The following is a 15625-nucleotide window of genomic DNA, read 5'->3' on the forward strand; positions in this document are numbered from 1 at the left end:
ATAGAATAGAATCAGGGAATGGTGGCACGTAGGCATTTTTTGTAACTGTAGGATTGCGTGATGGATCCTGCACCAACGCTGACAACGATTACTAATCCATTCGGAGTAAGGGTGGAACCATTGAAGAAAACTAGGTTACCATTTTATTACTACCAAACTGAGGAAATGGTACTTAATATGATGGTATAATTTCTGTAAATTATGTCCCCACAGAGAGCTCGAAACTTGGTTTTTTGGGAATCTATTGCCGTCCATAATACGACTCTGTAGTCTGTGACGACGCCATCAGAGTATCCAACCATTGTCGCACGATCAGTTATATCCACAAATTTCCACATCTGGAGGAGAATGACCTTTGGAAAGGTTTCCAAAGACGTGATCTTCAACCCTTATATTTGATGATTCGCCTCCATCTCAATATGCCGCAGTTTGAGCACGAACAAGTGCTCTTCTTTGCAATTTCACATGAATCCTATTTAAAGATATCAAAAATGGGACGAGATTGTGGTTCAATTCCAAATGAAGTGATAATGGTCGGTAGATCCGTTTCAACCTTGCGACGTTGAATCAATTATATACGTACATATCGCGCACGCACGTACGGATAAGTTTCGTGGAAATCAATCTAAAGATCGGAACAAATGTCGTGCGATACACGTTGTAGTTGGGAGTACAATCTGGTTTATGTATACAACCGATTGATAACGGACAGATCGTTTGGGGAAAAATTTCGTAGACCAAGCTTCTGGGTGCTCTGTTAACTTTTGTTGACTATTTGACTATTGACAGTGTTTCAAGTAACGTATAAAATTTTTCAATTCCTTTTCCTTTTCAGAACTCGCGTACGTTCCGTCCTTGCAGTCCGAGTAATTATCGCTATCAGCCGCTCCGTTCCCAGGGGCATGGTGGACGTACGTTAGTGATACCGCGCGCCTACCTTGCGTTAATGTTAATTGTACCTTTGCACGTAACCGGCTCATACTACCACGAAAAGTTTCTAAAACCAGCGGACCAGGGTAATTCGTTCTCCGTCTGTGATCGATGCCTGCACTGTTCTGGTATAAATACGTACGCTCTACCCTCTGCGCGGGGTAACTCGGTTACCGCGAGCCCTTTCACCCCGAGTAAAGTCACTTCCAGAACCTATGTCAGATATCGGGAATACTTACCAAGGGGTGCAGTGAATTGGCACGATGAAAGGATCGAATCTGCGGTGATGAGCAGTGATTTAGTCCGAGAATGAAACAGCGGGTGATTCGTTTTCTCGGCAAGACGGAAGGGAGGGGGGTATTTATTCGTTGGAAGCGATAACCTGCGATGGAAACCATTGGGTCCAAACGTATTCACAGATCTTAGACAGAGGACACCGCCGATCTCGCCACCGAGACGACTCGACGTGTACCTACATTGGTGAATGTAAGCATCTACGCGTTCAGTGGTATAAGCAATAAAAAAAGCTTCGCCCGGGTTTTGAGGTGTAAGTATATTATATCAGTCGGCGCGATAAGGCGATCATCAAATACGAACGTGCAGCTCTGGGTCCTGTACATAAATATAGATATCCGGGGAACATGCGAAGCGAGGTCAAGATGGCGGCGCTAGTCGCGAGGCTGGATCGCTCGGATTACCCCTTTATCGATTTTGGCTTTGAGCAAAATCGCCGCGCGTAACCAACGTTCTCGATCTATGAATCGATCGGGCAGCGAAAGACTCTTGGACGCGTTATTGAGTTTTAGGGCGAATGGCGCATCCAGTCGGCGTCGTCGGTTCGGCGCAGGGACGCGGCCTCGTCAACTCGCATCTCGTCAGTCGGCGTCGGCGTCTCTTCAGATCAAACGGAGCGGGGAAGAAGGGGCGAGATTCTCGGGGAGCCGGCCGGAGTGAAGGGATGGAAATCTCACGCTTCGGTTAATTAATGAACGCCGAAGCGGGGCTCGATCGCCTTTTTCTAGTGCGATATACCGCCAGCACCGGATCGAACACTTCCTTTCGACGACCACGAGACGCTGAATTCGATCTTTCATGTTGCCGCGTTCCGTTGCTTCAAGATATTTGTTACCGAGATGTTTCGGCTGTTCGTCACAACTCGTCGTTTACTTGTCTTACTAACACAAGGTACCTTATCCCTCATGATGCCCGTTTATCCGTCAAATCATCAAGGACGCGCTTCATGGTTCTCAGTGTGAATAGTTATCGATAGTGTGTCCATCAGCAGAGTGTTTTTGCACCCTCCTAAATATAGATAGATGAACTTTGGAAATTAGCCGATTGCCCTATCGGGTAGGTACAAAAAATCTTTTCATCCATTCAACACCAAGGTTACAAAATAATACGCGAAAATCTAAACTGGTTTACTATACTTCTATTTCAGGAATGATAAGAGACAAAAAAAAGAAAAAAAAAAGTAGCAACGGTTGAGTCAAGTGGTGGTGTGACCATCGGCGCGACTCGATGGTATCTTTAGATTTCAATGAGTCTTATCGACGCACCAAGGACGCCAATGTATCGAGTGATTTGTGTATCGAGCGCTGACTCGAAGGTGAAAGAGCAGCTGTGGAAGGGGAGGTGAATAGATACGATAAATCTGAGAAGTATAATAACGGATGAGATTCGTTTTCAATATGCGTAGTTGATGCAGTCCAGATCAGCATCTTGGAAAAGTCTGTGCGTTATTAAATTGGCGAGTAATCAGGGGCCGGATCGTTGAGCAACAATCAGTGTCAAATCGACACGAGCGACTCGCTCTCCCAACATATCTCGTAATAATAGACGACGATAGTAACAACCTGATTGAGCTGTTCTGTTCGAACCTCTTATCGAACCGCGGCTTGGCGCTTTGAAGATAATAGGACAGGTTCGGCATGCGTATCGAACCGATCTGAGTACATATTTAATTTGGACAGAGGCGTAGCTACGGATAGTTTGGATTGGTGAGCAAGCACACCTTTTCACTCTCCTAACGCGTAGCTACATCGCGACGGGAAATCGGGAGAAAATAAATAGTTCGCCAATGATTCTTCCCTGACGATCCGTCGGCGCTCGCTGTATTTCCAACTCTTGTCATATCAGCCGAGGTACCGTGATTGGTGTACGCCAGGCGGGTAAATTAGGGATACGTAGACATACCAGCGGCGAAAATCCGGCGGTGTAAACGTGGCGACAACAACTTGATACACGCTCGGTGGTGCCGAGTTACATGCGGGGTGTATTAATTATATTAATTACCCCGAGGGTCTTAATATATACCTGGGTGTAATTTATGGAAGCATATAACCAGCCGGGTGGAGCCGCGACTTCCCCATCCCCTATCAATCCGCCGAGATTAATCACTCAAGTTTACCCCTTTACCTTACGCCTTAACTTCGTGCCTTACACGCACCTCCTCCGTCCACTTCACTCCGTATAAACCAACCCCTTTCTTGGCCCACTTCGTTTCTAACATGGGAGAGTTGATTTATGAGCCGCCCCGGTTATATCGCTAACGTCATGACTGCGGGCACTCAGGGGAAGAACAATGCGTCGAAGATGAGTATCGAAGCTAGCTGATATCGGTGCATGTACCTTCGCTTTGAAGGAGTCGAAAGATGCTTTCTTACGGAATGAGCTTTTTCAAGCGGAAAGAAAGTTGAGGAAAATCGTGAATAATTGTTTACAGGGATTAAAATAGTTACTGTCTTATTCAGTAACGGCAGTATAATAAAAGTCTAGATTGTTATTATTGGGCTTATCTACTCATACCAGTTACCAATTACGGGTTTTACTCATTTGGTACAACGATGAAAAACACTGAAGTTTTTCAGTAATCGAGGTGACTTCGTATTTTCAGCTAGAACGATAACAGATTTTGTACCACCAGCCGTGCGGAAGAATGACTTCAACATGAAGAATAATCAAGAAATCGCGACGTTCGACGTAACGTACGTGAAAACACGAGCGATAAACCGTGATCATGAACCTTGTTGAAGTGCAGATGCCTGCACTAGTTGGCAGTCGAACTTGCCCTACTCTCGGCTGTACGTGTGCGTTTAGTAATACCTACTTCCGACGTGTAAGGTGCGCGAGTTGGCGAATGTGTGAGAGGGTTGAAAAGAAGCAAAAGCGCAGTCGCAGGCGCAGACTCAGTGTGGCGCGAAGCGCGGCTGAAAGTGACGGAAGTTCAAATAAACTCTGGTTTCTCACACAATCTTTTCAACAGCTTTCATCAAACGATTCTTCCCAAAAATAATACCAGATATCCACACAGTCTCTACCATGAACCTACTTTCTCACTGGTATTCGGCAAACTCCGTTGAGCGGTGTTCAATCGAACGAATCCTCCCAAGTGGACCCAAGAAGACTCGGAATTGGGAAGGCATTTGCATAAAACAAAAAAATGTTTAAAAAATGGTGCGCAATCGTGCTGACGGTGACGGTCGGTAGCGCACTCTGTCGAAAGCACCTCGAACCTCTTCGTGACCAGTAACGAAAGCACCTCTTCTCGGTCGCTCCTCCGAATTATTAAAAACGTCTCACTCCGGCTGACCTGTCGAATCGCCGTCACACGCATGTGTATTCAAAGTCAGAGGAGCAGTGGCGCACACAACCTGACAATGAGACTCCGCTTCCCCTGACCCCCCTCGGTCGTCGAAGGTCCAACGACACCCCCACCAAACCAACGTGCCCCCACCACTGGTGCCAACCCACCGCCCATCCCCACCCGTCGACGCGACGGTGCCAACGAGGTTTTAACGATCAACTATGTCGACCCGTGCTGCCACCTGCGAGACTCTTTATTCCAGCGCGTGCTGTGGCCATGGGAGTGACTTACTCGCCCGGCTGGTTGATTCTCGTCACATCTATACGATTAGTCATTGTTTCTCAGATGACGATGCGTCGTACTTCGAGCTATAAGAGATTCGGAATATCGGGAATATTTTTTTAATGGTTGGTAGGTATATACTTTGCAGAGCTTCGTGGTCGCCGGGGGTGGTGGTAGAATTTTTTCTCAGTACGTACACCGATATTCTGTACAATAATTGCTAGAAAAGCGTACCTTGTAAATAAACGTGTACAGTCGTTATTTTGGTCGAATTGCAGGTACAGTACACAGAGTATGTCATATCGCTGTACAAACGTGTGAGAAATTGCAACTGATCGTTATGCAGATTCGGTATATCGGCATGTACCTCGTCTATGGTTTTCGGCAAGCCACAAGTACTCACCGCCATACGTATGATACTCGGGTATAGACGTATAGCGATACGGTGTAGCTATCATCGCACCGTCGGGAGTTATACACATGGTACATAGCGGGGGCCCCGTGTAGCTACACGTAGCATACGCGAACGAGGCTTGGTGGATACGATACACCGTCGTAACACGAGCGTCGAGTTGGTACCGAGGTTGGAGTTTAACACGAGCGGGGTATAAGCGTGTGTATGTAACGGGTTGGTGTTAACAAACGGGACACCGATGTTTCACATCTCGGTGAGTTCCGTCTCGAGTTCCTCGCCTCCTAGCAAGGATCCATCCGTGTGTATTCGTGTCTCGCCATCCGGCAGCGTATATACGCGGGAGTGTAAGCACGTCCCTCGAAAGGGAATCGCGCGACCGAACGGCGGCTCGGAGGAGGGAGAGTTACTCCTCATCGTCAAGGGTGCGGGGGGAGGGGCGCGAGGGGGCGGGGCGAGGCAAACTTTGTCCGCGCCCACGGAGGGGAAAAAACGCTGAAAACCGAACCTACGAACGGAGAGGAGGGGGGACGGCGAAAGAATCACGGTTCGAGGAAGGGGGGGAAGGGAGGAGAAAAGGGAACCCCGATTATTTATCCGTTCGGTCCCGAGTTCGTCGGTTCGTTTGTCATCCCCTCTCTCCCCTCCCCCCCCGTTCCCCTTTCTCCCTTCACCCATACGCGCCGCTGCTAGGTGGAAGAAAAGGAAATAATAATAACAACGATAAATCGCTAAGGAAAGGGAGTGAGGGGCGGGGGGGAGAGGATATCACACATCAGGGGGTGCAGGCGAGAGATCTTCCCGCCGCTTCTCTCCCTCCACCCCCAGACCAGCTCCGCGACCCATCGGAAGGAGAAAAATAGCGCTTACGTTTCGCAGCCCGACTGTTTTTCAACCCCACCGTCGGGCAAATTCCCCTTACCGCCCCCGCGGAAACGTTGATCGCTCGTCGGACAAGCGAACGCGAACCTGGGCACGATAGCGAAAGAACTGCGCAACACTTTTTCACGGCGTTGTTGAAAGTGTCGACTGCTGCGCTACCGTACCTACCTTATACCTCTCACCTTCCTACCTACCCGCCGTCGGTGTCTCCGTCGCTTTTGCCACTGGATCCGCGTTTCTCTCTCTGTACAAACGTTCTCGAATCGCCGCCTCTCCCGACACCCGCGGACCCGCACCACCAGGGCTCGCCCACCGCTTGCCGCCTAACTGCGACCCCGCGTGTTATTTAGTGACTCCGAAGTCTTTGTCGCATTCGCACCCATCCCGGGATCGCTTCGTACGTACTGCACATCTAAGCACGCCGCTTCCGGTACACGCGAGCGTCTACAAGGATTTATTTTTGACAAACGCACATTTGGTTTCACCGGTCTTTAACTTCGGGAATCACCGACGAACTTATAACTAGTAGGTTCAAACATTGTGGAAAGGAATTAATTTCTTCCCTCAGCGAAAACAGAGGAATAACATAGAGAAAATTTGCGATAAGCCACCGCGAACGCAGCTAAAATAAGTTAGTGGTTCGTGCGCCTCGTCGTCATTTTCGTCGTCACTGCAGGAGCTGCGAGAGCACACGCACCGTCGGCGGCAATCATACGTTTTGCTCGAAGGTGGGAGGGTGGGGTGAGTGGGTCGTGGGTAGTCAAGTGTCGGAGGCGCGGGGGATCGAGAAACGCGGCGGGGGCGAGAGGGGAAAGGATTTGTCGGAGTGTGCGGTCGTGTCCGAGAGGCGAGAGGTTCGTCGTAGGTGGGAGGTGTCGCGTTTGTCGGCGAGAAGTAGGTGGAGGTAGGGGCGGGGGCGGGTGGTGGTGGAGGAGGATGAAGCGGGGGGACACCGACGGTGTACAAACTACCGGCAAGAAGTCAGAGGCGGCAAGGAAGCAGCGCCGCCGAGGTTGAAACTCGGCTCGGCTATACGTCGAACTAAAATTGTCGTGTAGTTTTTCCCCCACCATTCGTCGCGCGTCCCGAACCGACAACTGCATCCCCACCGCCGCCTCGCTCAAAACGAAACTGAACGAAGAGGGAAGAAGATCGGCTCGACTCAGCGCGGCACCAGCTGCATCACCGGCAGCAGCAGCAGCAGCAACAACAACAGCACCTCGCCGTCGAAGCTGCCGCTCGCTCGCTGAGCTTCGCGTCAGTTCCCGAGACCGCGCGAGGTTCGTCCGACGATAAGAAGAGGAGGATCGGGTGGGGTGGGGCGGGTGGGGTGGCTCGGCGACCCTCGTTCATATTTCACCGTCGCACGTTAGCCAGCGCTAACCGCCGGAGGCTGACGAGTCGGAGTCGCACCGTCGGCTCGAGGCTACCTGCTCGCCACCCGACGACCCATCTACTCCTGCACGCCGCGTCGAGGGACGGGATATATCGCTCGGGACGGCGGAGGTGGCACCGACCCCCCACCACCGGGGGCGAAACGCTGAGGCCCCTCCTACCGGACGAGGAGGAGGGAAAGGCCGAGCGGCCGTTTCGCGCTCTCGCTTTATCGGATTCTCTCGCTCGCTTCGTCGGGGGTGGGGAAAAATCGCCCCCTTTTGAGGAAGAAAAGAACCACGGCGACAACTGCCCTCCGACAGCGCGACCTGGCCACTACCACCGTGACACCACCGCCGCGCACTGTGGGGACGAGAACGAGAACGAGAACGAGAACGAGAAAGAGGAGAGAGAGGAGAGAGCTGAAAGGTGGGCAAGAAGCTCGCTCGCCGCTCGCTCCTGCAGGTTCCACCGCCTCGCCGTAACCTTACGTCGAACGTCACCCGGTGCTCCGGAGTTACGCTACACCGCACTACCTGCCTATCTTGTCCCGAGTCCGGCGACACGCGTGGCGGTAGCACGGGACGCACGGGACGCACGGGACGCTCAGCAGCCGTGCCACCGCTAGGCTCTCTGCGACGGAGAGAAAGAGAGCGAGAGAGAGAGAGGGAGAGGGAGAGAGAAAGAGAGAGAGAGAGGAGAGCGCTAGCCACCCAGCCATCCATCGCGGCTCGCACCTCAGCCACCGGTGCAAGCACATCGGTGCCCGCCGCCCTGCTCAACACCAATTCGACTCGGGACTCGCGTTAAAAGTGCCACCCGACTTACGCGCTCCACGAATCATCGCCTCCGGCCAGTTTATCCCCGGCAACGAACCACGCTTGGAGCAGCAGCCAGCCGCCCGGCCCCAACAGCTGGTCTGCACGTCAGTGCCGTTTCCACTGCTGCGAGCGGTCGTCGATCAGGGTGGAGATAAAAAGATCGGTTTCTCCTTGTTTCTTTGTTTATTTTTTTTCACTGTTTTTTGGTTTTCGTTTTTCTAATCAAGTGCCACCGTGCGTTTGTTACACGCAACGCCTAGCGAAGGGACGGATGCTTTTATCCGAGTTCGTACAGTGATCGACGCAGTGCAGTTTGTACAGTGAACTTCAATGTTTGACACGATGACACAGTTTTTGAGAATTTTATCGTCGCCGATCACGGTTCGGATGTGAATGTTGACAAATTGTACGAGCGGCGAAACTTGGCCGACCACAGATACACGATGACGTATTGACAGTGTCCGTTTTTCGGATCAATCCGAGAGGTGCGTCGCAACCTTGTGCATTTTCGTCAATTCGTCAAAGAGTCTACGTACTTACACGTACATACCTATACATATATTTATACATATATATACGTATACAGAAAACAAAGGTGCAACGTTCTTATTATTACGTATACAAGGTGGAAAAACGGGGGGTTGGTTACCGCAGTGTGTGAAGTGTGATTAATACTCATATATCTGTAATCAGTGGACTGTGCAATGACGACCGCGAAGTGAAAAAAGAATGACGCTAGCCTAGCGGAGTTTCACTACTTACGGCCCATAGTCGGCCGACACAACATGTCACAGTTCTCCTTCAGAGGATCACCCAATTTGCAGGTGAGTCAGAGTGACTTGGTTATGCACCGCGAGCACGCGTAGTTTCACCATGCATAGGTATGTATGTATACCACCCCCGGCCAATGCGCACGCACGTGACTCACCTTCGGACCCCCGAATGATCGGACCAATTTACAACGGTTCAATCGTAGTCGGGACGATCGTTCCCTCGAGTCGTGAAGCTCGAAGCTTGCGAAAATTTATGAGAAATCGGATAAAGTTTCGTCGGACAAATCTTGATCCGGTCCACTTTCAATTCCTTACGAACGTACCGATCCTAGAAATCGTCCTTCTTCTCCAGGGCTTCGCTGCCAGACAATCTCCAACGCCACGTGATCACACCCACACAAAATATTATGGTGCAGGTGCGAGCGGGATGCAGAATGCATGCTGCGGAGTGCAGGAGGCGCGAAACAAGCCGGAAATTCGATGAACAACGATCGTTATTCGACCTGTCACTCGAGGGTTGACTTTTAGCGAGTTTCGTTTATCCGGCATAATTTTCGAGGAATTTCCACATTTAGTATTATTTAACGGATTATTAATGATCTTTTTTCTAAGAAAAAAAAAAACGAATCAATTTTACTGTCAATAGTTGCGAATAAGAATTAGCAACTTCGGTGTACTTGGTATGATTAGGACAAATTTATTTTACATCGGAGTTGAGGGTAAAAGAATCGAAAGCTAAGTGAAGTTCGTATTCGTGATTTGCTTATCCGGTACACAGTTTTGGGTTCATTTTCTGTTAACCTGAATTCGGCGAATGACGATTATAAAACCGGAAACTTACGTTGGAATTACCGGGGGTTACATGGAAGATAAAGAAAGCTCTGGTCGTCGCTATTACATCGAGATTCGCCCGAAGTGCATTTCTGCGAAAAGCTACGATCGAGGGAAACACTTTCATCGAATTTGCTTAATGGTAGGCCTAAATTGTAGGAATTCAGTGTCGCACGTGCACGCAATGCGTCGAAGCGCATCTTAAGCACGCTCATGCGATCTTTCAGCCACTCGATTGGCGCATGAGGCTGAAGTTAGTAACGTTAACGTAACCAAATACGAGGAAAAACTGATTATTTCTCAATTTTCAAATCACTTTCAAGGAGTTGGTTTTTCAACATAAGAGTATGTCACTAAATTTTGGACATTGCTAAGGGTGCGAGTGACGATTTTTCCTAAACATGCGTCGTTGAAGTAACGTTGCTACCTTCATCCTCATTTTGTGAATACTAGACAACTATCTTGTACTCTAGTCTCGTACATTCTGCTACAGTTTGAAACAAACGGACTTCTGTCGGACTTTATTGTGCACCTGCGAATCATTCCAATGTGGGAAGTTTAGGGTGTAACAGTATTGAAAATTTTTCCTTGTTATCTTATAAATATGATAGCCTGTAGACTTTCTCGTCGTATCTATAGAAAGCTTGTTGTTTATGCAACATGCCCAACATACTTTCCCTGGACGCGACGATATCTAGTCATTAAATGTGTATCATAAATTCACGCTTTTATCATCGAGAGACTCGGTGGTGTCTCGTATTCTGGAGTGTTATAACGAGGAGGAAAAAAAATTCCAACCTCGTAACGCCGCCGTAGTTCTTCACGACAAAGTCTAGGGATCAGGTCATCGGTTTCCAATTGCGACATTTATAATTGATATGCATCATGCTTGCGGCGGTCGAAAAATCTATTCCCACTTTTAGTTCTGACCTATACGGCTCTCCAAGTGTTCTTACAGTCAATTCGTCAGTGTTCCTCCAAATCGCTGTTCTACATACAGTTCCTTGAATTCGTCTCACCGACTTTATCTCACGGAAATAATGATTGAGCGACGCCGGATTCGCGTCACCGATGAATTCGGAGATCGGGAAAAGAGAAAAGGACCGATGCTTGTCGGAAATTTCTGTCTAATCAAAAACTTGGCAAATCGAGTCATTCCCTATCCCAGAGCTTCAGGAGGGATGGAAAGCGAACACTGAGAAATTTTTAGTTCCTCTTACCGCTCAGTCTTGAACTATTTTCATTTTTTACCGGAATCGAAAAATATAGTTCCAGGTACAAAATGAAAGTTAGTTTTCTAGCTGTTACCGGAAAGTCTACTATCCGTTGCTATTCTTTCTCATTACGATAACTGTTGCTATATTTTCTTGTAACTGTTGCGAATATTCAATGCTTGTGCGACGATAAATTGACGTTAAAGCCTTGTTTAGTTAAAAAAGTAGAGCAAACCTCAGAAACTGATTCTGCGTTGCAATGACCAAAAAAGAATCGACAATAGCGCAAAATGATTAGGCGTACCTCGTGTTTCGTAATCCCAACGATATTCAAACAGTTTTTTTTAACGATACCTGTGCATAACAAATGAAATTTTTCTCAGTGAGGGAAGGAGCGAGTGAGTTATAGTTATGGGTTATACACGCGTTTCAAATTGGACGTGGAGATTACAGTTTATCTGTCATCAGTCCGGCTCGAGATGATATACAGAGATTGCGCCAACGCATCACACGTGCGTGCGTGATGTTGAGCCGAGAGGCTGCAGCAGCGGTGAGTAAGGAACCAGAGCCAACGAACAGCTGGGTTGTTGATGTCGAAAGTTGCATTCGAAGATGAATAATTGAAGCCTGTGCATGCGATGAAAATTTCAGGGTCGTAACAGCGTATCTTAATCGACGATAAACGGCGTCGATGCCTACAATTACGTTGTTCGTGTAATCTGCAACGCTTCTGCTCCGCACTGGTCGATTCATTTTCAAATAATAGAATCACGCATTCGTTTAAAAAAAAAAAAAAAAAAAAAATCGTGTGGAATTTGCGGTGAATTCTTTATATTACAGTGCAATTGAAACGGAGGATACTTTATATTCTGTATACGGTTAAATTAATTCGAAAGTTGCAAAATGGTGACCTTTTTCAATGTTTCGTTACGTAAACGTTGCGAACTTCAACCTCGGATAAAATTTGTTCAAATTTATACAACAGACACGCATTACCGGGTAGTTACAACGAAACAACTTCAGTCTCAGTTGTAAAAAGTCTCTTTTTCGTGCAAGAGGTTGACAATTCTAGGTTAAAGTCCACTTTCGAAAATCAACTGCGATTCGATTACTCGGCATGTAGGTTAATTACGTAAATAGATTAGGCATCGGTATTTAGACTCTGGATGAAAAGAAATATGACGCAGTTATATGCCAAAAAAATTTATGTGCAATTACTGAAAAATATGCGACATAAATTTATTGTACGTAAAGTCCAATAAAGTCGAGAATTTCGTTTGTAACATTACCAAAGTATAAGTGTGTAGTAAATTCATGCGTTTCTTAATTTCAAAATTTTTCAATAAAAACAATATAAAAGTGAAATAAGTTAATTATTGGTACACTCTTACATCGATATTAAGTAGTAAATATTCTTTTATTGCTGTATACACACGGTCACATTTGTTTATATACGTATAAATTGTAAAAACATATGAACGTGGTATATAAATGCTTTTTATACCTTTATACTTCTTATTAGCAGAAAAGCATTCCTTCAATTTCCAATATCGTATTTGAAATGGTACAAACAGTATTTGAAAAAGAATGTAAAAACAGATTTTTCAACACCCGCTGTTGAAATTAATCCTCAACTATTTTGCTGGCTCGAATTTGGAAACACCCACGACGATATATGTAACTCTACCGAATTAAGGAGTTATAAAAAGCATCGCTCGTCATCCACTTGGCAATTATAAACCGGACGTATGGATTCTTGACTTTGCGTTAAAAGATATTGGATAAAATTGGAAATAATAAGAAACTGGCGTTTCGTGTATTTTACTTTTTTTCGATTCCGATAATCGTTCACGAAACTCTGTATTTGTACAGAAAGCCGTTTCGAACGGTCAACGAATGTAAATGAGAATCGAAGAAACGTGTCTTACAATAATCGACACTCGCGTTGAAAAAGCGTTGTATAGCTCGTACGTACGTTTCTCATAATTTTTTTTTTCGCCCAATTTTTTCCATTTTTCCCCCCCTCGAAATTTTATTTATTTGCCAGAACGACGGCGACTACGGCCGATCAGAGTCGGTCGATCAACAATTTCCTTGTGTGTAATTGAAAGTTAACCCGCGTACGACACTCAAGTACGTACGAGCAGCGTTCTAACACGCATTTTCCATTACCGCAGACGGTACGGGAGACAATTTTGTGTGCGCTTAGTTCCTACCCTGCACATCGGTGTTACACATGCTTGTTGCCCGGGAATTTCTGTAACGCTCGTATCGTCCCCGAGCATGATATTATACGTTATTGCAAGTGTTTCGAAATAGCACCAATTCGGGGAGAGTTTGCGTCCCCGAGTTTACACGCCGCTCTACGAGACTGCCGCAAGCGGTTTAATCGCTTCGCTTTATAACGGTCCAATTAAAAGCCGAGAATCGAATTTTAATCATAACTCTTCAATTATGTCATTTCTTTCCTCAACGATACGTCGCCTTGTTATTTTTTTATTATTGTCACTGATATACTCTTCGTGTTAAAATTCAATTTCAATTAATAACGGGGTGCAGAAATGTATATTCTCGATTATAACGTCGAGTGTTATATCCCTGATAAAATTTCGCTTGTTGTAAAACGTTTCAAAACAAGCCTTCTCAATATAGAGCAGTTTCGATCTAAAACACAAGATAAAAAAATTTTAAAGAAAAAGAAAAAAAAATTGATAACACATATTAGATATCTACTTCTTGTTTTTTCATGACAGGTATTAGATGTTAACAGGACGTTTTTTTTTTCTGTCACGAGAAAACTTGTACTCGCATAAGAAATATCCCGGAATTTTTCACGCTTTAAAATTTATCGCAAAAATAACAGACGGTCCGGTAATTTTAGTCGTTTTACATTTCTTTTTTTTTTCTTTTTTATTAATTCTGTTTCTTACATGCGACTCGATTGGTTGAGGAGTTTCTTTTACGTTTGAAAATGAACATATACATATAAGCAATTATTCAACCCTCCGTCGGCCATGTGGTTTTTTTATCGACGTTTCCGGTCAACGTGGGCGAATTTTCCCTGGTCTCTTTTTCCTCCACTTGGGGCTTTTCGTAAATTTTCAAAAAATTCAGGAAATCAGTTTTAGGTCCCTACTTGGTATTCCAATAGCTCGCGTGACGAAATTTTGTATTCGTTGATTTGTAGAAATTGTTAAATAACGAAAAATTTGGCAAGAGGGTAAAACCGTAGATTTTGATTTATAATAAACCCGTACAAGGATCGAGAGGTTAAAACACGTGATGTAAATTTCTCGTGTTTTATTACAGGGTGGCCGCTAGTCATGGAATTCTAACATCCTGGAATAGTCGGGAAAGTGTCAGGGGTTTTTGCAGTAATTCAGGGAATCGTTTGCTATACTTTTTTTTCATACAAATACGTCCCAAATTTTACTTTAAGCTTTAGATAAATTAGATCGAATACAATTTTTTTTACCACCGCTGGAAGTTTCTCTTCAAACTTTGAATATTACTAAATATTACCTTACAAACTAGTATGCGGATCGGCTGGATCGTAAAAAACAAAAAATTATATGGAAAATACGTATATTTTATTCGATTTGTTATAACCAATTTATTCGAATTGGTTAGTGAAAATTATAAGATTTTTCACTGGAAAGCCGGTAAAATTGAGCACTGAGCAAAATTTCATCTCTTACAGTAACTGTAAAAATTCACTAAAACAGGTATCGTTAAAAAACAATGTTTGAATATTGTTGGAATGACGAAAAACGAGGTACGTCTAACCATTTTGCGCTATTGTCGATCCGTTTTTGGTAATTGCAATGCAAAATCAGTTCATTAAATTTTTGCAACAGTTACAAGAAAGTATAGTAACAGTGATCGTAATGAGAAAGAATAGTAAGGGATACTAGACTTTCCGGTAACAGCTAGAAAACTAACTCTCATGTTTTACCTAAAACTATATTTTTCGACTGTGGTAAAAATTGAAAATAGTTAAGGACCGAGCGGTAACCGGAACTAAAAATTTCTCTCAGGTACGGAATTTCGTGACGGAGATTTAGCGCCACCCTGTCAATACACGCCGCGATCAATTCATTCGGAATTATGAATGGCATATCGCAGTCCGTGGGTTGCGGAATGCGCGAACCTAGTCGTCTAAAGTGGTTTGGTGTCATTGTGTGGGTTCCTGCAACAACTTACACGCTCAACTACCAACGAGCCGCTGATAGTATTTAGCAATTTGCAATTGCGCAGGCTACGCATGCAGTGAGACGTTACACGCACACATTCGCACTATTCGCACAGCGTTACGTTATCGCGGAGGGAGTGCGAAGAAATCCGCGAAGGCGGTCGCTGAGTCGGCTGCGCTGAGTCAGATCCGCTGGCGCGAAAATACGTGCGTGCCTGCGTGAAACGCGCTGCGCTTTATACGTGACCGACGTGACGCGCCTTCTGACCCAAAAGGGTCGTCGAATTTGGCGCGAAAATTGACCCCGGATTGCCGATTCACAGCGCAC

At 46.0% G+C, this 15625-nt stretch overlaps 1 protein-coding gene across 1 annotated transcript in view; it reads left to right on the top strand.

Annotated features, from left to right (window-relative positions):
- The first annotated feature begins 7450 nt into the window (after window positions 1-7450).
- LOC124297459 (iroquois-class homeodomain protein IRX-6) overlaps window positions 7451-15625 on the top strand; it is a 45924-nt gene continuing 37749 nt past the window's right edge. Inside the window, exon 1 of the mRNA XM_046748529.1 lies at window positions 7451-9111. Coding sequence (XP_046604485.1) covers window positions 9073-9111 — 39 coding nt within the window. The 5' untranslated portion in view covers window positions 7451-9072. The remainder of the gene's footprint in view (window positions 9112-15625) is intronic.

The sequence above is a fragment of the Neodiprion virginianus genome, chromosome 2 (assembly GCF_021901495.1).
Source record: "Neodiprion virginianus isolate iyNeoVirg1 chromosome 2, iyNeoVirg1.1, whole genome shotgun sequence".
NCBI classification, from domain to species: domain Eukaryota; kingdom Metazoa; phylum Arthropoda; class Insecta; order Hymenoptera; family Diprionidae; genus Neodiprion; species Neodiprion virginianus.